We start from the raw sequence: 26,898 nt of genomic DNA on the forward strand, positions 1-26,898 counted from the left end.
CTCCCCTCCAGGAGCTAAGTGATTTGGTCTGAGGAGGTGGCAGCAACGGAGACCCCGTCCCTCCTGTGACGCACGGTATTTTTAAAATCTGGTTGATTTATGGTGCATCCACGTCTGAGGGCTAAATTCTCTTCCGTTAGCCTGGGGCTAATCTGCACACAAGAATGGTGTCGGCTGGGACCATCCCCCGCCCCCACCCCGGGGTGGGTAATGAATGCACTCACCTCACTAAGACTGGGATCTTGGGCATCTTCTTAGACACTTTAAAGAAACTCGTGTCTCCTTTGTTGTCAGTGAAGTACACGCCCGCCACGCTGGTCACGAGGTTCCCAGGGAATGTGAACAGAACCCTTTCATCGTCGCCCTGGTTGGCCCAATCCCAGGCCTGGCCTCCAATGAGCAAGCCTCCTCCACGTTTCATAAACTTGACCAGCTTTTCGGTCATGGTTTCATTGTAGGCATCAATGCAGTAAACCCCCAAGGAGTCTTCCACTTCCGCCTCCAGCTTCGCCTCCACCCCGGAGCCCTCGAGGATTTTGGCCAGAGGTGCCAGGGATGGGTGCACACCTATGGGAGCCCCAGGGGAAGAACAGAGCCACCCCACTGCATTGAGGAGGAAGGGGGTGAGCTGGGCCTCCACCAAGTAGTCCTCGTGGGCCGCCACCACCAGGCGGCCTCGGCCGTAGGAGGACGCCGCAATGAGGACCTGGCCCATGTCATTCACCATCACTGGGAAGGTGGCCTCTCCAATAAGAAGCAGTTCACATGGGACGGCATCTTCAGGGAGATCCCAGCTGGTCACTCCGTTCATAAGGGCCTCAAAGGCAGCCGAGGGCGTCGCCATGGCGGGATGGCCGTCTGCAGAGAGGAAAGCAGAGACACAGCTTAGTGAAGAATGGAAGGATACACGAACCAACGAACCAACAGGCCAAGCAATTCATCCCTCCACTGGCTGGTGCAGTTCTTCCCATCACACAGACGAGGCCGACCTCGTGAGCTGACTCACGCCCTCACCAGGGTGGCAGTGCCCCCCATCTAGGAGACCCCATGGCACCCTGTCCTCTTAAACTCTTGGGGTCAAACTGAAAGGGCTCGATGCTTTTCTGTCACCAAGGAAACAAACAGAAGTGAAGAATGTGTCCCCAAAGAGCTGTGTTTAAGCAGTAAGACCCAGTATCTGTGAATGTGACCTTATTTGGAAACAGGGGCTTCGCGGATGTGATCGAGCTAAGACGGTCACACTGGATGTGGGGGGGCCCCAATCCGATGACTGGTGTCCCAAGGAGAGGAAATTTGCACACAGACATGGACAGGGGAGAAAGGCGATGAGAAGACAATAAGGGGGGACCGGGGCGATGCACCTGCGAGCCAACAGACGCCAGGGTGCGGGCGGACACCAGGGCTGGGAGGAGGCACGGAACCGATTCTCCTCCAGAGCGTCCAGAAAGAACCAGCCTTGCCAACACCTGGACTGAAAACTCTTAGGCCTCCGGAGCCGTGAGAGGGTAATGTTCTGCTGTTGAAGCCTCTGAGTTTCCGGTGACTTGTTCCGGCAGCCCCTCCAGACCAGAACCGTGGTGCAGCCTGCCATCCCCCGGCCGCACTCCACTCCCCCACACTCGGCTCCCACGCTCATCTTGCCAGTCCCAGCTCGGGGAACCTCAGCCTGCGAGGGCTGCGTCCTCGGGGAAGGAGCTCTGGCCACAGGCACAGGCTGGGCAAGAGGAATGAAGTCCCCTGTGGCTGGAATCCAGGTGCCAGGCCGCAGAAGGTAACCCGGGACGAAATCATGGCCGACTCTTACCTGCACCTGTCCAGGTGCAGGAAGGTGTGTGTGTCTGCGGACTTGTACTCACAAAACCCACCGCTTCTTCCCCGTGAGCTCCCCACTTAAGGACACTCTGTAGTCTGACCTGCACTGTAGGCGCTTTGCTGAAACAGTTCCCCAAGGGCAGATGTGTCTTCATGCTCGGGACAGCCAGGGCTTGTCATCCTCACCGGCCACTCCACTCGGGGGCCCCGGGCAACACTGCTGTCCTGGGCCCAGAGGGCTCTCACCACCTCCAGCCTTATGACCCGAGCCAACATCACCTGCCGCCTCTTGAACCACTTACTTTCTACCTTCCTCTTACCGCTTCTGAAAATGCAGGGATTCCTTATGATTTTACCTTCAGCTCTTATCTCTTTCCTATTTCCTGTGTCAGCGCACATGCTCATTCTCAAGGTTACACGGCACAGTGATTACAAGTTCAGTCCTGGAGGTAGGCTGGCTGGCCGGCCCTGAACCTCAGCCCTGCTGTTACTGGCAGCGAAACCAGGTACCCCATCCCACACCTGGCTCCCGCACTCAGGAAGGAGGGGTGGTAGGATCCACCATGTCAGGTTGTCCTGAGGACTGAAGGACATAACACAGGCTCAGTGCCTTTCAATGATTTATTATGTTAATGAGCATTCAGTCATTTATTATATATATGCACATATATAGCGATATACACATATACCCATGTATATGTGCTTATAATTATTTTGTCAAGTGTGAACTAAGTATGTGCCTAATAGAGAATTCTTGTAAATGAAAAACCTAACCTCATGCTAGATTTTACACACACCGAATTAAGCATTTACTGATTCTGATTTTACAGTTTTCGCAACTTTGGGGTGAAAATTAATAATAATTAGTATTATATGGAGTTCTTAGGTATTTCCACGGGCCCCTGAAAAAGCCCTTGGCCCGGGCACGTGCCTTCCCGGCCATGATGGACGCAGCCGGTGAGCCCAGAGCCCCTCCCGAGAGGGCCACGCCCCGATGGGCAGCAGTCTCTACAACCGAAGAGGTTTCCCACTTATTCTTTTCCCTCCAAAGGAGCTCCTCGTAGGTAAATGACCTAAGCTCGACGTCCCTGGTGGTTGCCAAGGGTAACCTCCACCTCAGAGAACTACGGAGGACACACAGTCAGCAAACAACTGGGTAATGAGAGCTTCTGCCCTCCCTGCTCCTCCCGGTGTCCACAAGTAACCAGGACAGCGAGCCACAGGCTCACAGTCGTGTCCCTTCTCCCGCCTGCTCCATGTCCTGTCGATGCCTTTGTTCACGACTGCCAGTCACACTGCCGGCCATGAACCTCGTTCAGGCCTGCAGCACTAGACTGATCCCGTTTCTCCGTCACTGGTGTCTGTTCTCAACTCTATCCTTTCAACACCACCATGGGGTTATTTCCAGAAGAGAACCGCTGGACCTCACCGTGGCCCACAGTGGGGGTGCGGGGGGGGGTGCGGGGGTGGTGGGAGGCCGCCAGGGCTGGGGGCTCCTTACTTTTCCAGCCTCTCCACAGCTTCCAGAACACCTGGCGTCCCCGGACCCCCCAGACATGCCCTCCTTTCACGTTAGATTCTCTTCCCATCCTCGTCCCTTCCTGCTCCCTCTCCCTCACCTTTCTGTCTACTGAAATCCTGTCCTCCTGCGAGAAGGTATTCACAGAAGAGGAGGTGTATATGGCCAATTAGTATATGCAAATATGCACAATCTCACTAGCCAGACACATAAAAATATAATGTCTGTTGCCCATGTTGTCAAAAAAGAAAGTGGTGAAGATGGAGGAGAAGGTGGAGAAGAAGGTGAAGCAGAGGCAGCTAATAATGTCCAATGGCCACCAGGCTTTGGGGACAGTGTCACATCTGCTGGAAGGACTGAGAGCCTGACAACCACCTGATGGTGGTAGCTCCGTTTCAAAGTGTACCTCTCCGTAGGCCAGCGACCCCTCTTCCAATAACTGTCCTGGGAGAGAAGAGCAGCGGCACTAAAGACGTACGTACAAGGATGCCCAGTGCCACAGAGACAGGCCCAGAAATGGAGGGAGATAAATGACAGGGGACGTGTCTTGGAAGCAGTTTGGCTCCTGTGGTTAGAGGATCTCTAACCCAGAGCTGTGTATCCTGCCTCGATGGCCCATTGTACTGCAACATACAACCCCGGGGCCTGGCCCTGCACCCCCACCGCCAGCCACCCATTTGCACCCCATGAAGAGCCACCCTTCACACCCCTTCCCTCTGGGCCTATCTCACTGCTGGTGTCGAAATTCCAAACATACCCTGAGCAGGAAACTCACATTTTTGTCCCTCTGGTTGTACTCTGAGCTAGCTGCTGGGAGGAGAAATCTCTATGCAGTGACAAAGGGATGGGCAGGTGGCCTGGAGAGCTGCAAAGCAGGGGGCCAGGGGGCCAATGAGAAGGGTTTTTCCTGGCAGGTCTCCTACCTTTCTCCTGGGCTGGCCTGCAGGCCCGAGGCGAGTGGGGTTTGGCTGGGAACGCCTGAGCTCCCTCTCTCTCTGCCACTTTCCCCTTTTCTGCACCGTGAGCGAGGCTGCAGGGTCAGCCCCGGTCTGACACGGACACCGTGTGCGTGGCCAGAAGACGTTTGAGAGGGCGAATGAGTCGACTAGAATAGACTACACTATGAAGTGTCACACAGCTATTACAAAGGATGAGTTACATCTACTTTGCATCTACCTAGACGAATGTCCTAGACGTATTTTAAGTGAAAATTTCAAGTCGTCATACCACATAGGACACAAACGCATTTTTGTAAGGATGGAGACAAGGCTGGTAGAACTAGTCATTTCAGTAGAAGTGATGATGAAACAGGGCTCACCAGGTTCACGGCATTATTGTAAGTGCTTCACATAAATTATAATCCCGACAGTAAGCCTCTGAGGTATGTATTCTCACTCTCCCCATTTTACAGATGGGCAGAAACATAAAGAAAACGAAAAACCTGGCGGCCGGAGAATCTGTCACTTAAGTCACACAGGAGGTCACGCTGCATTCGGCGTCCAAACCCAGGAAATCTAGCCTGGAGTCCACGTTCTTGAGTACCAGACACAGATACGCCTCATAAGCACCTGTTTCTTATACACACAGAAAGCCGACGAGGCCACATTTCAGCGTATGAACATTAGGAAGGGGCGAGGCGAACAATTCTTCCTCTTTATACAAGTTTGCATCCTTTTGAGTTCTTTTCTGCATTGCTATTACAATGAAAAATAGCACAGGTAATACCGATTTACTGAACCAAGTAAACACACATGAAATAACTGAGAATACAAGGGTACAAATAATTAAGATGAACCGACCCCATCTTACTCGTCCAAAAATGTCTTCCTTCACCTCCCAACAAGTTCTACACCTGCCCACCAGTAAGTTTTTTTTTCTCCACTGTGGGTGTTCCTTGAGCTTTGCAGCTGGTTCTGTTCCCACCTGCACTGGCTGTGGGTAATGCCGACACTTGCGAACCAAATTCCTCCTCTCTGTGCCCGAACCCCTGTTTGCCCTCCAAGCTTGGTGAGCTCAGACAGACACAGCCTGGAGAAATCCCTTTTATTTCTCCCCTGAAGTTCCTCCTCCTTGGTTCTACTTGCATGGATCCCGCTTTCTCTTCCCCAGGCCCACCAGTTTTCTGGAACCCAAAGCACCCCTCAAGCAGAAGGTACGGCAGGCACCACTTGTGACTCAGGGAGAGAGCTCTCCAAGTCCCCCACCCCCGCCACAAAGCGACCCCACAGTACCTAAGTGGGCTTTCCCTTAGGAGATGTTGTTACATGGACACAAAGGAGGGTCGTGGGCCGGTGCTGCTCAATGCACTGCATCCTGCATCGTATCTTGATTCCAAATTCTCCAAGTAGGGCGAGTGTCTGCAGTCAAGTCCTTTGGATTTCCTGGGAGCTACTCTGCAGGTGGAGGACTGACTGATGGCTGTAAGGGGTGGGCTAGGGTCAGGATGACTTCTTCAGCAAACAGCTACCCTGGCCTCGAAAAATGGTGCCCATCAGAGGCATCCAATTCTGTAAGTCTCCTCTTCTTCACGCCGTTTCCTTCTACGAACCCTTTTTCTCTTTCCTTCTACGTCCAATGCCTTTTCCAAAGTCCATCACCTTTTCTTAAGCCAGAATTAGGGTGGCCCAACCTCTTCTTTTGCATTCTGTCTGAAATAGTCCCCACTCAGTCTTACTTGATTTTTTTTTATTTAAAATGGTTTAATTCATACATTTAAAAGGTATGTAATGCACGTGAAAGGATGTAGGTGGTAAAATAAAGATTTTTAAAATTAAACCGACTCCCATTTACTACTGCCCAGCTTAAAAAACAGACCATTATTTGTTATCTTTGAAGGTCTGCTTGTAGCCTTCCGGAATCACTCCCTCCCCCATCCCCATAAAAGTCAGCTCGCTTCAAAACTTTGCTTTTCCTGTTTCCCCCATTTTGATCTTACCACCCCCCTTCTTCATTCCTGAGTCCACCCCCCACCCCCCCAGCCCCGCCCCGCGCGCTCCGTCTTTCTCCAGCTCATGTTTGCTTCTCTCTCTGTGTGACTCCCAGCAGGACAGCAAAATGGAGGACCACCAGCGCAGGAGTGAGAGGGCCTGCTTTGTTTCCTAAAAAATCCCGGGGCTGCCTCAGGGGTGTTCGTGCCATCAGGGGCACAGTGCTGGAGGAGGGACGGCCTGCTCACCGCAGGGCTGTCACTACTGGGCTCTGCCATGGGCTCCCGGTCCCCGCTTTCCCCTGCAGGCCCTCGCCCAGGCCCAGAGCCCGTCCACAAAGAGCAAATCGGTGACGTCAGAGGAGGAGTGGAGGGGGCGTAGGTTGGGGGGTGGGTGGGCGGCAGCGAGGAGAGGAAGGGCGCGGAGCGGAAAAGGTGGGGTGGGCAGGGTCTCCTGCGGGCCTGGTGGCACGGAGGTTTGGGAGGGAGCATTGCGAGCGGGAGGGATATTGGCCCCAGACACGGTGTTTGCAAAGATCAAAGGACAGTAGGACAGAAGTGATGCTCCGTCACCAGCCACCTGTGTGACCCTGAGCCAGCCCGTCCTTCCTGGGCCAAGGTATTCTCATCTCCCAAGGCTGCAGATTAGACGCCGTTCCCCTAGGTCAGGCCCGTGCACAACTCGACGACACAAAGCAGGCACACATCACAGGCAGGGCCCCCAGAGGAGCGCTGCGGCAGGCGCCACGCAGAGCCCGAGCGCCAGCGGCCGCGCGACACAAACAGCGAGGGAATCTGTCCCAGGTTTGGGCCCCCGCAGTTCCGACCGCATCCCCCTCGGCCTCCGGCACCGCCCCCCGCCCCCGCCCCGGCCCGATCCGCCGCCGCCAGCCCTTTTGCAGCCTGCGGGGCATTCGGAGAGGGCCGCTCACCTGATGGCCCTGCAACTCCCGAAGGGGCAGCTGGAGGGGCAGGGCTGGGCGCAGAGAGGGGTGCACGGGGCTGCGGGAAAGGGGCTTCCCTGCTGGCAGCGCGGGGCGGCGAGCGGGAGCGAGGAGACGGGGCGGGAGCGGAGGAGGGGTTCCAGCGCAGTCTCCTCCTTCCCACTTCCTCTAGGCCGGATCGAGCCCGAGGGGCGGCGCTTGGCAGGCGACAGCGCTTCTTTGTGTCGCTGGCCCTGTCAGCTGGCCGCTGCGGCGTCCCCCCATCTGGATGGCAGTGGGACCTGCCGTTTTATTCGACATAAACTTCTCTATTCACTGATAAGGGCAAGGCTGAACAAATTATAGGTCCCATTCTATGGAATATTATTCATTTCTTACGGAGAGCTCAGATCTCCATTGGGTTGGAGGAATGTGCTTTAAGTATTGCCAAAGGCAAAATAAAATCTAGAAATTGATCAATATGCTTTCATTTTTATAGTAAAAAACAGCCCTGTGTATATTCGTAGTACGGTGGGAGAGGGGAAGGATGCATCTCTATCTAGTAATACTGTTTAACCAGAGAAATGGGGGAGGAAACTCACAGTTCTACGTTGTTTGCTTTGCATTGTTATGTCACTTTTGTAATTAACAATGTTTCAAACAACAGGTAATTAACATTTAGCCTCCACTGTACATTTCAAACCCTATTTCTTTTCCGTAAGTCCTCTCTCACGATCTGTCGACAGCTGCTCCTCCCTTCTCTGATTTGCAAGTTCCTACTTTGCGCGGTGACTTCACCTGTTCAGGTGCTACTTCTAGCCTGTGACATCGGGGTAGTGCAGTGGTTAAAACCCAGACTGTCACGAGACGGTCAGGTTCAGATCTAAGGGCTTCATTTAATGGGCTGAGTGACTTTGAGAAGTGACTTAGTTCCTTATGCCTCAGATTTATTACCTGTAAAATGGGGAGGATGAAACGAGCATTTATATGACGGATGTACTGTAATGTTTAAATTAGGTGAGTGAATACTTGTAACGGTCTTCCCCCACTGCCTGGCAGTGTATGACTGTTAGGTAAAACAAATCTTCAGGTCGTCCTAAGAATCAACACTTTATATTTCAGGCAAATGTGTTATCTTTTTATCCTGATTAGGGTTTGGGTCCCAATCGATGTCCCATTTCTTTTCCCCATCTCCCTTCAACCCCTTTCCCCCAAATTGACTCAGACGGACAATACTCAACAGGCAATTGTGAGTAGGTGAGTTCAGTGGCAGGCTTTACATAGAAGGAACGCCAGGAAGAGAAAGCAAGAGAACCCAAATTCAGGATCCGGTTCCTCTGAGGACAGTGAGCAGGCCCTTGATATTCCCCAGGGCTGAGAGTTCGCAGATAAACCAGGAGGGCTGGCGACTTGCTTGCTAAGTCCCTTTCAGGTCTGAACCACTAAGACTAATAGCAAGGAAAGGGAGAAACCCAAAATATGGTTTTACCAAAAAAATAAAAAAAAGGTAAATCAAAACAAAAACGCACATATTGCTTACATTAAAAATAAATAATAAAAAATACACACATGGGAAGGATACCACCTGACTTACCTCCGAGGAAGGGGGGGATGAGATTTGGTGGGGAAAAGGTCTCAATTGTCAGGTTTTGTTTCTTAGGAAGGAAGAAACACACAGTCACACACACACACACACACACACACGCAGAGCTAAAGCAAAGGTGATAGAATGTTAGCATCTGGTACATCTATACATCTGTTATATTATCTTCTGCACGTATCCCTAGGTTTGAAATATTTCTGCATGAAGAAAATGTTTGTAAAGGACAGGGATATATTAGACTCCTGCTGGTTAGGTGCCTGGAGAAGATACGCAGCACGCAATAATTAAGAGCCAAAGAGGTAGGGAAAAAGCAGAAACAGACATGGAGAAACCACAGGCAACCTTTGAAAGACATCTGCTTCCCGAGGCCCAGGCGTTCTCAGGCCCCGAACCGACCCTCTCCGCGGGCCCCGCAGGCGCCCCAGCCCCAGTGCGGGCCTGAATCCTCGTCTCCCACCCGGGATCATTGCACTGGGTCGCTGCGCCCCGGCCTGCTCCAGTTCCAGAAACCATCACTGAACAAGACTTACCGGTAGTCCAGCAGTTTCCACACCGGGCTCCTTCCGAGGGGGGAGGGATTCCTCAGGGGAGACGTGACAAGGAGAAGGGCCAGACGGCTCGGGGATTTGGAAATTGGTGGCGGCGTTGGCAGGACCCCCGTAGGCGGAGGTGGTCTGTGGTGCAGATTGGGGCAGGGAGGGGGCCGTCCCGGGAGCTGATTGGCAGCCGCAGCGGTGGGGGCGGGGCCTGGACGCCCCCACCTTCGCTGACAGCAGAGGCCTGGCTTTGTGTCAGTTTTTGCACGAAATCTAGGATGGGCTCGCTGGCGCCCGCACGGAGGGCGCGGCAGGGCAATTTGTTGAAAAATCAATCCGTGAGACTATTTACCAACAACGGAGTGAGTGATAAAGTATGATAAATCTTTAATGTAAACTAAGACACAACTATTTGCAAGAACGAGTTACATCTCTGTATTTGCCAGAAGTTAGGCTATATTTATATATCATAGTTTAAATAAACATTTAAGGTGGTAGTAAAACGGAGAGTGTGCATTTTTGTACAAAAATGCAAAAACATTTTATATGCTCATGTAAACATACCAAGTATTTGAAAAACATACGTCAAACTATTAGAATCAGTACTTCAGACAAGAAAGAGTAACTTATTTTTTAAGTATTTTTCTTCATATAGCTCCTAAAACTTTTAATGGTAGTAGGTATTATTTTGTGATAAAAATAAATTCAATCAACTAAAAATAGAAAAGTATCCTTGCTCACACAGCTGGTAGTGACCACTCTATATATACGGTTTCTCCCTCTGTGTGGGTTTCTTGAACTTTGTTCCCAGTCCTGACTCATTTTGTTCGAGCAACAGTGGAATCCAGCACTGACATCTGAGACACGACCTGGCTTTATGCCTGGCCAGGTCCTGCCTTGAATCTGTGTCTACTCATCCAGTTTTAAGAGCTCAACTTCAGGACCTGGGGGAAACCACTTGTTCCTTTTTATGGTTGGCCCCAAAACCCCGAATGATTGGTGTGGTTGCTGGACATTCTCTGGTTTCCTCACCCCTCACCCCTCCCAGCTCTGGCGTCTGTTCTCCGGACACCCAGGGAGGTCTCTAAGCCCAGGCCAGGCGGGCCCCATGAAGAGATCATTAAAAGGCTTTCTCCTGACCACAAACCAGTGTCCAGGCGGACCTTGCATGGAAATGTGGATTCAGTGGTAAAGGGGATGGAGTGCCACATCCTGGAATTACTTCAGGGTTTCATTACAATTTTTCAAACTGGAGGAAGTATAGGTCAAGGGTCGTTTGTTTTTTTTTTTTAAGCCTTCTTTCAATTCTCCACTTCATGTGGCCATAAGCAGGTGCCCCATAATGTCTGCTTGATGGAGTGGTGGACAGAATAGATGTACGGTATGTGGGCCGAGGAAGGCAAGCCTAGGTCACTCCTCAAAAAAAAAAAAAATAACAAAAAAAACAAACAGCAACTTGATGTAGACAACTGATTAAATGATAGATTTCCTGTATTGTAAGTTTTCTTCTCGTTGTGCTCTTTGCTTTTCATTTTCTCCCTTAACCATTCTGTTTTCTTTTTATATCTCCCCAAATTTCAGGAGGGTTTATCCTCTCTTTGTTTCAGACTTCACATTACTAACTCAATTTTAAATCCTATATCCTGCCCTGGCTGGTATGGCTCAGTGGATTGAGTGCCAGCCTGTGAACCGAAAAGTTGCCAGTTCAATTCCCAGTCAGGGAACATGCCTGGGTTGTGGCTGGGTCCCCAAGGTGGGAGGGGGTGTGTGAGAGGTGGCCACACATCAATGTTTCTCTGCCTCTCCTCCCTCCCTTTTCCTCTCTAAAAATAAATAAATAAAATCTTAAAAAGAAACAAATCCTATATCCTTCCGTATTTCTAATTCCCCTAGAGTTTCTGTTTTTCTTTCCCGTTTTTGCCCCGAGTAATAGAGACTTCCATGAAATCATTAAAGTACTGAAATAACTTTTGAGATATTAAGTTATGTAAATACTCAGTAATATAGAAATGAATGCACAATTTATTAAAAACCCATACTACAAAACATTATGAGGTTCTTAAAAAAATGAGCTTATCATACCTGAAGAATGCTTTCAATCTATATTGTCAATGAAAAATTTATGATTCTACTTTTTAATGTGTATCTAACAGAAGAAAATAAAGCCATTTTGGGGGAACTTCAGGAAGTGAGAAGAATTGACCAGGAATTTTTTTCTTTAGACATTTTGTACTTTTAAAACGTTATAAAAGTCATTTTAAAATAAAAAAATAGGGCCATTTGGTAATTCTACCCTTAGGTCTATACGCAGTAGAAGTACAGACACACGACACCAAAAGACAGGTACCGAAGGGTTTGTTCAAAGCTGCGCCATCCGCCTGGTCTAAAACCGGACGCTACCCAGGCCTTGTCCTCCCCGCTTTCCACCTATAACGCCACCCCGGCGCTACCTTCTATTGCAAGATTCTTAAACATTTTATTCTCAGACCAACAAATACTGAGGGGCTATTATAAAAGATCTGCTTTGCAGAAATTCTAAAGGATGTATCATAAGAAGACATAAAATGGTCTTTGATGATCTGAGATGTCAGACAAAACAGCGAGAGACTTGCAGTTCTGGCCCCGAGAGAATACCTTGTCGGAAACAACCCTCCCAACCCTCCCACCGGAACACATCAATAAAAGTTGGACAAAACACAGGGAACAATGGAAGACTCTGAAGAGCCGACAAAACAAGCAGGGCTAGAAAAGCTCGGATCCTGAGGGAAGGCAACTAGGGTTGGAGCGTCACACCTGCTGTGGCCTTTTCCTTCAGGGTATTTTTCAGTTCCTAGTGCAGGGTAATGGGAACGGAGGCCAAAAGGAAAGTGTCGGTTTTACGGGCTTCAGATATCACCAAACCACAGGAACTCAGAGAGCAAACTTCAGAGAAGAAGAAATCTCAGAGAAGTGAATCTAAACATCTATGTCTAAATTCCCCTTAAGTCACTGGCTGACTCCTAAGCTATGCAGGTTCAGGGAGGTTCTCCCTCCACCCTCACCTCTGCAAAACCACAGAAAACAATGGCTAAAATCCTGTAACAACTGAGCAGACATTTCAATAGCTGCACCGTCCAGGGATAAGGCAGTGGAAGTCAACTCTCACCAAAGTAAACAATTCTTATCAAAACACTCTGCTTTCGGTTGAGATACAGTAAATTCCATTGCCTATGAATAAGAATGATGCCTTCGGAGTAAGGACTATGTTCTTGGATAAAGGAAAAACCTAAAACAGACCAATTCTAAGAAAGCTTTAAACAGGCCTTTGATAGTATGAAATTAATCTGCTGATACTTTATCTGTCCCCCACTCCTGAAAAAAATTCTGTTTGAAAAATGACAACAGCAACCTATAACTTCTCATTGCCAAGGTCCTGCCTGCATCCAATGAAAAATTTAGAGGGAGGCTAAAAATCAGGCTAAGTTGCCAGGAACTCAGGAAAATAACAGACAGTAGAAACAGACTCACGGGTGGTGTCAGACCTCGGAGTTGTGATCAGCGGCTGGCTTTATCACAACTGTGGATACTATGTTCAGGTGGGACAGAAACAAGGCTGGAGGATTTCAGGATAGATGTAAAACTCATGAGAGAGTAAAACGGAAACTTAAGAAGATAATCATTGAAATCAGGAATTCAATAGTTGACTTTAACAGCATATTAGACACAAATGACCAGAGAATGGGTGAAGTGTAACAACGTTGAATAGAAAATATTTGAAAATGACACAGGGAAGAAATCATGATGCACAAAGAGATGAAAGGAGGTACAATACAAAGGCCATAATAGAATATTAAGACATGGTAAGAGGTTGTGGATCACGTGTGTTAGAGTCCTAGAAGAAGAGGGGGAGAACAATACAGAAGCAATATATTAACAATTCATGACTGAAAATGATGAAAAACATCGAAACTCAAATTGAAAACCTCTACATTCCCTAAGCGGACTAAAAACAAAAGAAAGCTACAGTGGGCACATCATAGTCAAACTGCTAAAAACCACATTCAGGGAGGAAACTGAAAATCAGCCAGACATAAAAGAGTTTCCCATTCAGAGGCACAATAATATAGCTGGCTTTTCATAAGAAATGATGGAAACCAAAACACAATGGAATTGCTTTAAAAAAGAAAGATAAAATCTGCCAACCTAAAATTCTGTGCACAGGAAAAATAAATGCCCCCTAAAAAAAACCCCAATTAATTATAGATAAACAGAAGCTGAGAGAATTTGTGGGCAAGACAGTATAAAAACTACAAAAAGGAGTTCCTTGAGATTAAGGAAAAGTATTCCAGATAGGAGCCCCTAACTACATGAAAGAACAGAGAATACTGAAAAGAGTAAATGCATAGGCAAATATGTTAATATTGACTGTTCAAATACACAAATGTAATGTCTTCTGGGCTACAGGATCATACAAAAATAAAGTAAAATATATAATAATAACAGCACAGCTGCAAGATGAGGGTTAGTAAACATACACTGTTTTTAAAGTGATTGCATTCTTTGAGCCTTACCCATACCCTGATACAAAGACAGACAAAGGATACTGTGAGAAAAGAAAATTATAGGCCAACATCTGTGATGAACACAGATGTAAAAATCCTCAACCAATATTACCAGACTGAATTAAACAGCATATGAAAGGACCGTACCTGATGATTAAGTGGGATTTATTTCAGAAATGCAAGGGAGGTTCAATATCTGCAAACCCACAACTGTGCTGTGTACCATGTGAGCAAAATGAAGGGTAAAATCATATAATCATCTCAGTAGATCCAGAAAGAGAGTGGGAACATAGACAACAATTTTTATGATAAAAATTCTCAACAAACTGGATATATAAGAAATACATCCCGATATAATAAAGGCCATGTATTACAAACCAACAGTTGACATCAGACTCAAGGATGAAAAGCTGAAAGCTTTTCCTGAAAGTTCAGGGACAAGACAAAAGGCCCACTCTCACTGCTTCTTTTCGACATTGTACTACAAGTTCTACCCAGAGCAATTAGGCAAGAAAAAGAAATAAAAGGCATCCAACAGGAAAAGAAGTTAAATGGCTTCTGCAGACGACATCATCTTGTCTATTGAAAACTCTAAAGACTCCACCAAAAATCCTGTAAGAACTAATGTACAAATTCAATATGGTTGCAGAATACAAAACTAACATAAAAATCAGTTGGGTTTCCATAGACTAACAACAAAGTATTTAAAAGGAAAATTAAGAAAGCAATGCTATTTATAATAGAATCCAGTACAATAAAATACTTAGAAATTTAACCAAAGAGGTGAAAGATCTGTACATTGAAAACTATAAAACACTGATGAAAGAAATTGAAGACACAAATAAATTAAAAATATTCTGTGTTCATGAATTAGTTGAATTAATACTGTTAAACTGTCTGTACTACCAGAATCAATCTACAGATTCAATGCAAACTCCCATCAAAGCTCCAATGGCATTTTCCACAAAAATAGAAAAAAAAAGCTTAAAATTCATATGGAACCACGAAAGAATTCAAATAGCCTAGGAATCTTAAGAATAAAATTTGAGACCTCACAGTGCCTGACTTCAAACAATATTACAAAGCTATAGTAATCAAAAACAGTATAGCAGTTGCATAAAAACAGACTTATAGCCCTGGCTGGTGTGGCTCAGTGGATTGAGTACCAGCCTGAGAACCGGAAGGCTGCCAGTTTGATTCCCAGTCAGGGCATATGCCTGGGTCGTGGGCCAGGTATCCAGTTGGGGGCGTGTGAGAGGCAAGCAATCGATGTATCTCTCATATGTGGATGTTTCTCTGCCTCTCTTTCTCCCTCTCGTCCCTTCTCTCTAAAAATAAATAAATAAAATCTTAAAAAAGAAGAAACAGATTTATAGTCCAGTGAAACAGAATAGAGAGCCCAGAACTAAACCCACACATTTATATTCAGCTGATCTTTAACAAAAGTGTGAAGAACACACAATGGCGGAAAGGAAGTCAGTCTCTTCAATAAGAGGCGTTGGAATAACTAGATACCCACATGCAGAAAAATGCATTTGGGCTCTTACTTCACCATGTAAAAATCAACCCCAAAATTCATTAAAGATTTAAATGTTTGACCTGAAACTGTAAAGCTACTAGAAGAAAGCATAGAGAAAAGTTTCTTGACATTGATCTGGGCAATAAAATTTTTGGATATGACCCTAAAACATTGGCAACAAAAGCAAAAGTAAACAAGTGGGACTATATCTTGTTTAGTAAACTAAACTAAAAAGCATCTGCACGTCAAAGGAAACCCTCAACAGAGTGAAGAGACAGCCTACAGAACAGGAGGAAATATTTGCAAACCATATACCCAATAAGGGGTTAACATCCAAAGTACACAAGGAACTCAAACAACTCAATAGCAACAAAACAAACAACCCAACTACAAAATGAGTAGTGGACCTGAACAGACACTTCTCAAAAGAACACATACAGACAACCAGCAGACACATGCAAAGGTCCTCAAATCCACTCGTTATCAGAGAAATGCAAATTTAAACCACGAGATACCACCTTACACCCGCGAGAAGAACCAATGTCAGAAACACAAGCGGTAACAATTGTTGGTGAGGATGTGGAGAAATGAGAGCCCGTGGCACTGCTGGCGTGCATGCGCATTTAACAGTCGTTGTAGAAAACAGTATATATAGAGGTTCCTCAAAATGTTAAAAAATAGAACCATATCATCCAGCAGTGCTACCTGTGAGTATATATTCATATGAAATAAAGTCAGTACCTGGAAGTAAGACTTGCACTCCGATATTCACTGCAGCATTATTCATAGATATGGAAACAACCTATGTGTCTATCAAATGAATGGATCAAGAAATTGTGGTACACACATACAATGCAATTTATTTAGCTGTAACACAGAAGGAAATCCTGCCATCTGCAACAAGATGGATGAAACTTGAAGACATTATGCTAAGTTTCAAAGTAATTCAGACAGAGAAAGGCAAATACTATATGACCTCAATTATATGTGGAATCTGAAAGTCAGATTCATAAAAGCAGAGAATGGCATCGTAATTACTAGGAGCCAGGGGGTGGGGAAAATGGAGAAATATTGGTCAAAGTTTGCAAAGTTTTAGATATGTAAGATGAATCGTTCTGAATATCTAATATATAGATAGTATAGTGACTACGGTTAACAATATTGGATTATTATGTATTTCACATTTGCTGACAGAGTATACCTCAGTTGTTCTCACCAAAAAAGGGGTAAACTGTGCAAAGTGACAAATATGTTCATTAGCTTGATTGTGGTAATCATTTCACAATGTATACATATATCTAAAGATCATACTGTACACTATACATATTTTTATTTGTCAATTATATGAGTTACGTATATTGTATAACTAGAGTAATCCTGAAACAGTCAACCTGAAACATCAGAAGGTGTAACTTCCAAGTAAGAGGAGAAGTAAAATGGGGAAGCAAAGAAGGAGAAAAAAAGAGGGAGGAGGAAGAAAACAGAGAGCAGAAAAATGAAAAGCAAACAATAAGATGGTAAAAATAAATCTAATTATATTACTAAGTACAGTACATTTTACAACTAAATTATTTAATGACAAGTTATAAATGATCAAACAATAATTTAAAAAACCCAGGACTGAAAAAATACAGATAAGTTTCTTGACATATATTCCTAAAACACGGATTTAGAAAGATTTAAAGTCCAAGGATGATGTAAATCAAGGACACCTTAATTTAATTCTGAACAAATTAAAAATTTAAAACAAAAGGTGTACCAAATTGGTAGCCATAATATTGTATCCCTACATTATGATAAAATTTTTGATTTACTCCAATTCACTAATAACATAGCCTCACAATATATAAAGTAAAAACATACAGATCTCTAGTGAGAAATTTCAAAATCAACAATTATAGTGACAGATATTAATACACTTCTCTTTTGTAATTGATAATTCAGGTAGATAAAAAATTGGTGAAGATATGGCAGATCTGGACTGCATAATTAACACACTTGTTTTAAAGGCATATGCCTGGCTCCTGTCTCAGTGGGTGGAATGTGGGCCTGAGAACCAAAGGGTCGCTGGTTCAGTTCCCAGTCAGGGCACATGCCTCGGTCGCAGGCCAGGTCCCCAGCAGGGGGTGTGTGACAGGCAATCACACACTAATGTTTCTTTCCCTCTCTTTCTCCTTCCCTTCCCCTCCCTCTAAAAATAAATAAATAAAAATCTTTTAAAAAAGTATATATAGGCAGCCACATAATTAGAGACTACACATTATCTTCAAGTAGACAAAAAAACCTGACCATATGCTAGGTTATACAGAAAACTTCAATCAATCTAAAGGAATTGGTATTAGATATTCTCTGACTACACTATAAATTAGTTAGGCAACACTTACTATAAGATAATAAAAGAATCTTTAGGTGAGTGACTGCAAATTGAAATACACACTTCTTAAAAATTCATAGTCAAATAAAAAACCATAATGGGAATTATAAATAATTAAAGCTATGTAATAGAAAATACTCATATAAAAACTCATGACATATAGCAAAAAAGGTGATATCAAGTTATAGCCTGAAGATCTTATATAAGAAAAAAACTCAAAATGAATAAGCTAAGCATATACCTAAGACCTTAGAAAATAAATAACAAAAAAATTCAAAGATAGGAAAAAATTTTAAAATAAATAACAACTAATGAAAATAGTTTTTTTGTATGTGAAAGATCTAATAAAGTAGTACAAGTTCTGACAAAATTAATCAAAACAGAAAGAGAAAGAATATATACACATATTAATAATGAGAATGCAATCATAATACTAGATGAGGGAAATATATAAACATGTAACAAGATATTATGAACAATTTTATTCTATTTTGAATGTATGTATTTATATGAAGTGGTTAGATATCTATGAAAGTACAATTTCTGAAAATGGACTGCATAAGAAAACCTAAACAGTCCTACAATCCTTAAAGTAATTGAACCAATAAGTTTAATATCTTCTGACAAAATAGTCTCAAAGTGCTCAGGGCTTTGCTCGTGATTTGAGCAAATATTCAAGGACCAGATAATTCCAATCTTGCACAGATTTTTCCAGAGAATAGTAACAGTGAGAATACTACCTATCTTATTTTATGAGGTAATATCATCAGCAGATAAGGTTAGTACCAAAAAGGATAATTAGAGGCCACTCTGAAGTTGCATATATATGCAAATATCTAATGCTTATATTTATATGTATACATAAAAGTTTTCGCATATTAACCATAGAGGGTTTATTCCAGGGATGTAAAGTTGACTTAATATTAAAAATTGAATCCTATAGTTTACCATATTAACATATTTAGAGAAAAATTATTTTAAAAAATCAATAACTATAGGAGTAATCCATAAAACATCGCATAATAAAAGCATAAAAGTGCTTATCATAAAAAGAACTGAACTTTCTTATCATGTGATAAAGTTATGACATCACCATAGTAATTGCAACATTTAAATTTGATATAGTGAAATTTTTCTCTTTATTATCTTAAGGATAAAACAAAATGCCCTTCCCTACTTTTGTTTACATTATACTGGAGGTAATAGTCAATGCAGTAAGACAATAAAAGGCAAAAGAAATGGAAGTTATAAGGATTGGAAAGGAAGAAACAAACCATCATGATTTTCAGATGATATGACTACTTGTGTAGCAAATATGAAATATTCTAGGTAAATTTAGAATTATTAATGGAGTTTATTAAGTTTGATATGTAATCACTATATAAAAGGCAATTGCTTTTCTATACACCAGCAACAAAAAGCTACAAAATATAATTTTTATAAAAGAAAACATTTATGGCAATATAATAATTTACTTATGTAAATACATTTAACAAGAAAAGGAAAACAATGAAAAATATTACAAAACCTTAAAGTAAGCTAAATAAATAGCATTATACACCAAGTTCATAGGTGGAAAGATTCAACATCTTAAAGAGGCTATTTCTCCTCATATTGACTTATAGAATTAATTCAGTATCAAGCAGAATTCTAGCAGGTTTATTTGTGTGTTTGTTTCTTGTTTTGTTATTTAAATATTAATAGGGAGGATCAAAGATCCAAAATTGCTAAAACAGTCTAGAAGAAGAATAAAGAGGCAGGAAAATCTTTCTTTCTAGGTTGTAAGACTTATTATAAAACTCTAGCAGTTAAAAATAATTTAATATCGGTGCAGAGTTAGACAAATAGGCAATGAAAGAGAGCAGGGAGCTCAAAACAAATTCTCGCATATACGAAAACGAGATCCATGCAGATCACTGGTGATGGGACAATCACCCACCTGGAACAGAAACTGTAACAATCAGATTCCAGGTAGATTAAGACTGATTGCCAAATGCAAAACTATAAAAGCTTTCAGAGGAAAGTACAGTAAAATTAATTTACTCCCTTGAGAAAACAATTTTCTCAAACAAGACAAACTATAAAAGAAAGAGTACTGGTCACTTAAAAATTCAAGACTTAGTTCATGGAAAGAGACAGAGAGAAAGAAAAGCTAAGCATCAACTGGAAGCAGATAACTGCAGCATATATAGCTAACAAAGGATTGATTAGCATTCAGTTTTTAGAAAGAAAGCATTCCAGTGCTTGCTTGGGCAGCACATACACTAAAATGTATATATATACTAGAATGAGTCAATAATAATAAAACAAACAGCCCAATATAAAAATGAGAACAAACAACCCAGGATTAGCACAGAGAGAAAGCACCATCGCTTTTCAACATGTAAAAAGACGGTCAACTTCATTACTGGTCAGAGAAATGCCAATCAGACTCACAAGGGAATGTTCCCTCATGCCTGCCTGAGTGGCTAAAAATGAAATTTCATAATATGAAGTTATGACAAGTATGTAGAGCAACAAGTATGTAGGGATTCTCATCTCTTGCTAGAGGGGGTGCAGAATGGCTTAACATTTTGAAAACAGCTCGGAAGTAACCTAATAAAGTTGAACCTGCGCAAATCTTGTAACTCAGTAGTTCAACACTGGTGTATACTCCAGAGTAACTCCCGCCCACGTGAACCAGAAGTCATGTACGAGAATGCTAGAGGACAGCGTTATTGGTTAATAACCCCTGTAATAGGCAGCCTTTAACAGGGGCCCCCAAGTACCCCTGCCTCTGGGTATTCACTCTCGTATAACCTCTTCCCCTTGAGTGTGAGCTGAAACTAGTGATTCACTTCTAATGAACAGATGGCCAACTGATGGGATGTCACTTCTGAGATTGGGTTACCCCTCTCTCTCTCTCCCTTTACTCTGGGGGAAGCAAGTCCATGTACATAGGCCCATGTGGCAAAAAACTGATGTGTCCAGTAAGGGCTGCTTGAACACCAGCACTAGGATGGCTGGCAGTGGATCTTATGGCTAAGGCATCTTGGTTAAGACCAATAGGGACCGCGCCAGATTTCACCAAGCTCCTCAAAACAGCCTGCAGTTTTAAAACTTATGGATTGCTTATTTCTGGAATTTTCTATTTAATATTTTCAGGCCGTGGTTGAACGCGGGTCACTGAAACCGCGGATAACGGAAACCACGGAACTGCAGGTAAGGGGAACTACTGGACTGAAATGATATCAATTGACAAATAAATAGTTCGGAGTGTAAAAGGATGGATGGACAGATGGATGGTCACCTAGACAGATACTATGCCCTTTAAGTTTGATTAGACCTGCTCTTCTTCCAGTAGTTTCGGTGATTGTTCCGTCAGCAAATCTCTTCTACTCAAGGCCTTCTCCCTCCACTGCAAGTTGAGTCAATGCAGAGGCCAGCTTAGGGGGCTGTTTACTGGGTAACTTACCTGAAGGCCAAATGCATTCCAGACTAAACATTCCACAGGATTCCCTGCACCCACTCTCACCACCAGCCCTCCTCCCACCCCGCCCCTTGCACCTCCCTCCCCCACCACAGGCAGTCTGGGGCCTCACGTCCAGCACTGGGGTAGGAGAGGACTTTAACCTTGGGGGAGGGAGGGTTCTGCAGGAGTGGGCTACACTCATACAGTTCAAGCATGAGTCCCAGGAGGTGAGATGACTTCGCCTCCATGCTTTCTTTGAGCTCAAATCACAATAGATCCTGCGGAGCGCACCGCCCCCCACAAACAAACAAACAAACAAACAAACAAACAAATAATAAAATTACAAGAAAAGAGTGGGTCTTCGCCTCCTGCCGAGCAAGGGTGAATAACGATGTAGCAAGACAGAAACAGAGACTGAGCCACAGGGAGACACCAGAGTAGGATCCCAGAGGTAACAGCAAGGAATGCTGCGTGGAACACGTCTGCCACCGCCCATCCGAGACACGCAGAGGCCCCACACAAAGTCCCCATCCCTGCTGACCCCACAAGCGCACAGACAGCCTCCTGGGCTTTCACCACACCTCCCCCTCTCCCGCCCAGGCCATCTCCAAGCTTGGTCCAGAATTATCGCTGACCCGACCCCCAACTCACCGTTTGCCCCGTTTATCCCTGCAGCGGGGTTTGGGTGCAGAGAGGACTGGCTAGGAGGAGGCGGCGGCAGTTCCCAGGGGGAAAGAGCTTCTCAGCAGAGAAGGGACTGGGCGGTGGACGAAACCTAGGACGTGGACAGCTGCAGGGGGAAGGAGAGGCGAGGTGGGCGAAGTTCTGGGAGCTGATTGGCGAGCGCGGCCTGTGGGGGGCGGAGCCAGGCCGGCCACCTCCGGACGGCAGAGGGCCCGCTGGGTGTCAATTTCAGCACGAAGATGCGGCCCCAAATCCAGGCTGGAGGCACCGGCGCCCTCCGCGAGAGCGCAGCAGGGCCGTTTGTGGAAAACTAAACCCGTGAGGCTGTTTATGAATACGTGAGAGGTTGCCAAACGACAATATATTTTTATATAAGATAACGCACAAACATTGCCAAGGACGAGTAAAAAATCTGTGGGTCCTAGGTACACTTTTTAATTAAAAGAATCAAGTTGTATTGAAATGGAGCATATGGCTACATTGTTATAAAAAGAAGATTGTGCGTTGCTTATATCAAGGCAGGGCTAAGCGTGAAGAATTGGCTATTGGTACCGATCTTCGTAACTACCGAATTGTTTTCTAAAATATCACATGTATTGTTTTATGCATTAAATAAAACAGGAGGGGGTTAAAATGTCTACTAACAAATAAATAGGTGACAAATATTAAACGCGAGGGAGAGAAAAGGTGTGGCCCTTACCCGGAAGGCACTGTGGTACCCTCTGCTCACCGGATGGGAAGCGCACGCATTTCCTAGGGCTGTGGTAACAAAGGACCCCAAACTTAGTGGCTTAAAACAACACATTTATTGTCTTTATCATCATAGAGTTCTGTAGGCCAGAAGTCCAGGCAGTGTGTCTTGCTGGCTAACATCACGGTGTAGGCAGGGCTACGCGCATTCTGAAGTTTCTAGGGGAGAATCTCTTTGCCTTTCCCAGCTGCTTTGGCTTGGGGCCCCCTGCTCCAAGCCAACAACCTCATCAGCCTCAGGGCCAGCTGTCTCATGCTGTGAACCTCTGCTTCTGCTGCCACGTCTCATTCTCTGCTTCTCCTCTCTCACTTATTTTTGAGCAAGTTTGACCTGTTCGTTACCTTTCCGTCCCGGATCCAATAGGCCCTCAATTCTAAATCCCACTTCCGCTTTCATGCTCATTGCTGCAGGTCTTTCTGTTCATCTTCTGTCTTCTGCATGGTTCATCTCCGTCCCCCAGGTAGTTGAGTTCTTTGCAGGTAGGAAGTGTAGTGGGTGGAACACCTTAGCAACAGCACACTTGCCACTGTCCTCTTATGCCACCTGAAAGTCAGGTGCTTTTCAGAGTTGTTGAAATACACGAGAAAATAGGTGAGAAAGGACGTTCGGAACTCTCAGAGGCTGCCAGTACTAGGTTCCCAGTCTGCGTGGGCTCCCCTCTCCCCACTGTCCTCCGCAGGCTCTCACCCAGGCCGTGCTTTCCTCCCCAGTTCCAGAGCCAGTCCACAAAGTACAGGTCGGGTGACAGCAGGGGAGGAGGGGCGAGGGGCCTAGGGTGAGGGGAAGCAGCTGGGAGAGGAGAGGAACTGAGCAAAACAGCCTGGCCCTTACTGGCAGGGAATTCGCTGGCTGAGGTCTGTCGCCTGCATGTGCTCGCAGGGTGGAGAAGGTCTGCAGTCCGCTCTGGCCCTGTGTCCTCCCAACCCTTCACACACACACACACACACACACACACACCATGCATGACACATGCGTGAACACGGAGCAAAGCCTAGGGGACTCACCAGCATTCTGGCTTTTGGGTTTTGTACTGACAGCACTGGAGCCTTAAGTGGGCATCTGAATGTCAAGGTCATGCTCATCTCTGCCTGTGCTAACCCTTTCTGCTGCTTGCATGTCAGTATTCCATTTTTTCATGAAGGAAGAGATTGGATGATATGTTTTAGCTCTGAATCTGTGACCAAATGCATAGGAAGAACAAGACCAACTAAAAATGGTGGGTTCTGGGGATGTGTCTGAGAGAGAATGGTGGGGCACGGGTATGTCCTTGCTCCCAGTTTCTGAGAAGAAGAGGGGTATGGCAGGAGAGAAATCAGCTGTCTTGGCAGAGGGAATGAGAAAGAGGAAATGCTCACCCCAAGGAGCCCCAGTCTTTTAGGAACACTCAGTCTGCAATCCCTAAAGCCCCACAGGTTCCCCTGGACACCCCACTCAACTGCACAAACTTGCCCAGACATTGGCTCTGCCTTTCACCCTCAAAGGATTTGTAGTCAGAAACTAACCCTCTGTGCCTGGGAGGCTGGGTTCCTCTGAAAAATGAACCCCCTGTGTCTGCCCTCCAATCTCCTTGCTGGTGGTTCTCAGGGAGATTAGACTTTGGCAGGGAAGTGAGTGAAGGGCAAAAGGATTTTGAGAGTAAAGCAGGTGAGGGAGAAAGAGCAGTGGTTGAACAAAAAAGTGGACTCTCTGGTCAGTAAGAGGATTCTTCTACCTTTAAACTGGGACATTTTCCTCAGACTTAGACAGAATATTAGTTCTTCCTGGGTCTTTAGCCCATTGGCCTTCAGACTGGATTTACGCCATCAGCTCCCCTGAGTCTCCAGGTTGCCAACTCAGCTTTGTTGACCCTAAAAACAAACATAATCCAGCCAGTTGTTTTACCAGTAAAAATGTTTTTGTTAGGGAATGGCAGAGAAATCGGAATTCAGGACATGCAAGCTATGGCAAACCATAGGCAAGTCCAGAGAACAAAGAACCAGAAAGTTACTTCACAGAGAAAAAAAGGGAGTCAGGAGGACCTGGTGGGGTGTTCAGTAGGCTACAGTATCTTTCCAATACTTTCCAAGGTTGCAGTCCTTGGTCAGGGCACATGCAGGAATTAACTGTTGGGAACCACCCTGCAAGGTTTCAGAAGCTGTAACCCACCAATGCAAAGGCTGAGTAAAGAGACTTTGGGACCATAAGCTACTTAGGAGACAAAGCTTACCTTCCTAGCAAGGGCGCAGTCTCTGCCCCCTTTCACTTCACACTGTTTGGCTCTGGGCAGTTGACTGGTTAGCCAATGATGGGTAAGATTCCTCAAGTGAGGATGACCTAAGACAGGCATGGTTGAGAAGGGACCCTCAGGGAAGGACTCGGGGGGCTATAGAAAAGGGGATGATGGACCCTTGCCCCTTGGCTTTGACATAGCCTGAGTCCTCACTTTATCTGCAAGAAGTCTCCTAATCTCTTGGCTGCTTTACTTCACCTGCCTGACTTAAGCCTGAAACAATGCGGGAGGTGGGTGCAGACCTGTGCTGGAAAGGGTGGGTTCCCAGGGTGATCAGGCCTAAGAAAGGATGCATAAAATCCCGTGAAACCTGCTTTGCTAAGACCCTCAATTTTCTGATAAGTGTCCAAGCATGAAATAAGTTTGTCTCCCAAAGTTTTATGGCCCTTTAGCTAACTGACCCTGACTCTGAATAAGCCCTCATTGTTCTTTGAATGTTATCTACTGTTTGATCATTACTGCCTGACAATGATTGATGAGCTTTACCTGTATTCCTGTGCAAATTGAACCCAATAAAAGCCCAATGAGGAACAGCTCATGGCCCTTCTCCTCTGAGAGACTGGCCACCTCTTCTCCCCAAGCAGATCATGTCTGGTAGACTTATTCTCATCCATGGTGCATGGGGGGGCTCCACCCGTAAAGCCCCCCCATAATTAACCAGTGAGTACACACATGAATGTGTGGAACTGTGAGTCGAACTTTTTGTCTCTCTCTCTCTGTTTCTTCCTCTCTCTTTCTCCCCTCTCTGTCATCAATAGAAACAAAAATGAATCAACCAAGACATAAAGGTGGAACAGCAAATCAATGTTTCTCTCTCTCTCTCTCCCCTCTTCTTCCTCTCTCTCTAAAATCTATATATACATATGTATGTATACATATTTTTTTTAAGAAGCCACTGTTACCAATAATGTCCATTGTAGGAAAACAGGAGGTAGAAGTGTAAGTGGCTTCCCACTGGTAGAGTCACCACAGTTTCTCATTGGCTGGGTCTGTTGCTAGGCAAGGAGAAAAGTTCCCATTGCTGGAGTAGTAAAGGAAGATTCTTGCTGTTAGAGGAGCCTGCGAAATTGATGAGTGGCAATGCCCGAGAGCTCCCCATTCAGAGCTTCTGGACCCCATGTAAAGTGAGGTTTCCTTTATTTATTTTCATACCCTACAAGTTTCGAGACTTGCTGGCCTGCATAATTGTGTGAGCCAATTCCTCATAGAAAATCTCTACCTATCTATGAGTCATTGGTCTCTCTCTCTCTATCTATCTATCTATCTATCTATCTATCATCTGTCTATTTATCTATCTACCCTAATGGTTTTCTCTGGAGAATCCCAATTCATACACCCCCCTAGGTTATTCATTTGGAATATTCATTGGAATATCAGGTTGTTGGGAAATTAAAATACAATTTTGATTTTCAAAAGAGGAGGAGTTGATGGGAAGGTGCAGAGGAGATGGGACAGCGAAGGTGGATGGGGGAGGAAAAGTTGCGTCAATACCTGCCGTCACGAGAGGAGACTGCTCCCAGGTCTGGGTCCCTCGTGTCTGAGTGCTGGGTGCCAATCCCCACCCTCTGTCCCTCCAGCTTGTGTGCCCAGCTCCAGGGGCTGCGGAGAGGGAAGAGCAGGGGGAAGGTAGCGAACTTGGGGACTTCTGCCTGTGCTCTGTCATCAATCCCTAGCGTCATGCTGAGAAATCATTTTTCTTCTCCGGACCTCACTTTTCATGTCATGGAAGAAAAAGCAGCATATGAGAACTGTGGACCTCTGAGATGAGAAGTAAGGCACAAGAGTAACAGTGGGGTAAAGCGGAAACAGAAAATCAGCTATGAAAGTTTTGCCTCCTTAGGAACCGCAGTGTCTCTGACTCACAGACAGAGCGTCCTAGGTTTCACACGCCCCCCAAGTCGTGCTATTGCAGCCACAGGCACCTTCAAGACTGCTTCCCTCCCGCCCCACCCCAGAAACTGTGTGTCCATCTGCTGTCTACTCCACGAAG

At 45.2% G+C, this 26,898-nt stretch overlaps 1 protein-coding gene across 3 annotated transcripts in view; it reads right to left on the bottom strand.

Annotated features, from left to right (window-relative positions):
* Window positions 1-21,984, bottom strand: part of TCAF1 (TRPM8 channel associated factor 1) — a 39,971-nt gene extending 17,987 nt beyond the window's left edge. Inside the window, exons 1-2 of one of the 3 annotated variants that reach the window (XM_045857626.1) lie at window positions 21,856-21,984; window positions 225-858 (exon numbers count right to left, since the gene is read on the bottom strand). In XM_045857626.1, coding sequence (XP_045713582.1) covers window positions 225-844 — 620 coding nt within the window. In that variant the 5' untranslated portion in view covers window positions 845-858; window positions 21,856-21,984. Of the gene's footprint in view, window positions 1-224; window positions 859-7,189; window positions 7,320-9,313; window positions 9,461-21,855 lie in introns of those variants that run through there. The other 2 variants (XM_045857627.1, XM_045857628.1) reach the window with 2 other exon arrangements.
* Window positions 21,985-26,898: the final 4,914 nt, after the last annotated feature.

The sequence above is a fragment of the Phyllostomus hastatus genome, unplaced genomic scaffold, assembly GCF_019186645.2.
Source record: "Phyllostomus hastatus isolate PE091 unplaced genomic scaffold, TTU_PhHast_1.1 phas_scaffold_142, whole genome shotgun sequence".
NCBI lineage: Eukaryota > Metazoa > Chordata > Mammalia > Chiroptera > Phyllostomidae > Phyllostomus > Phyllostomus hastatus.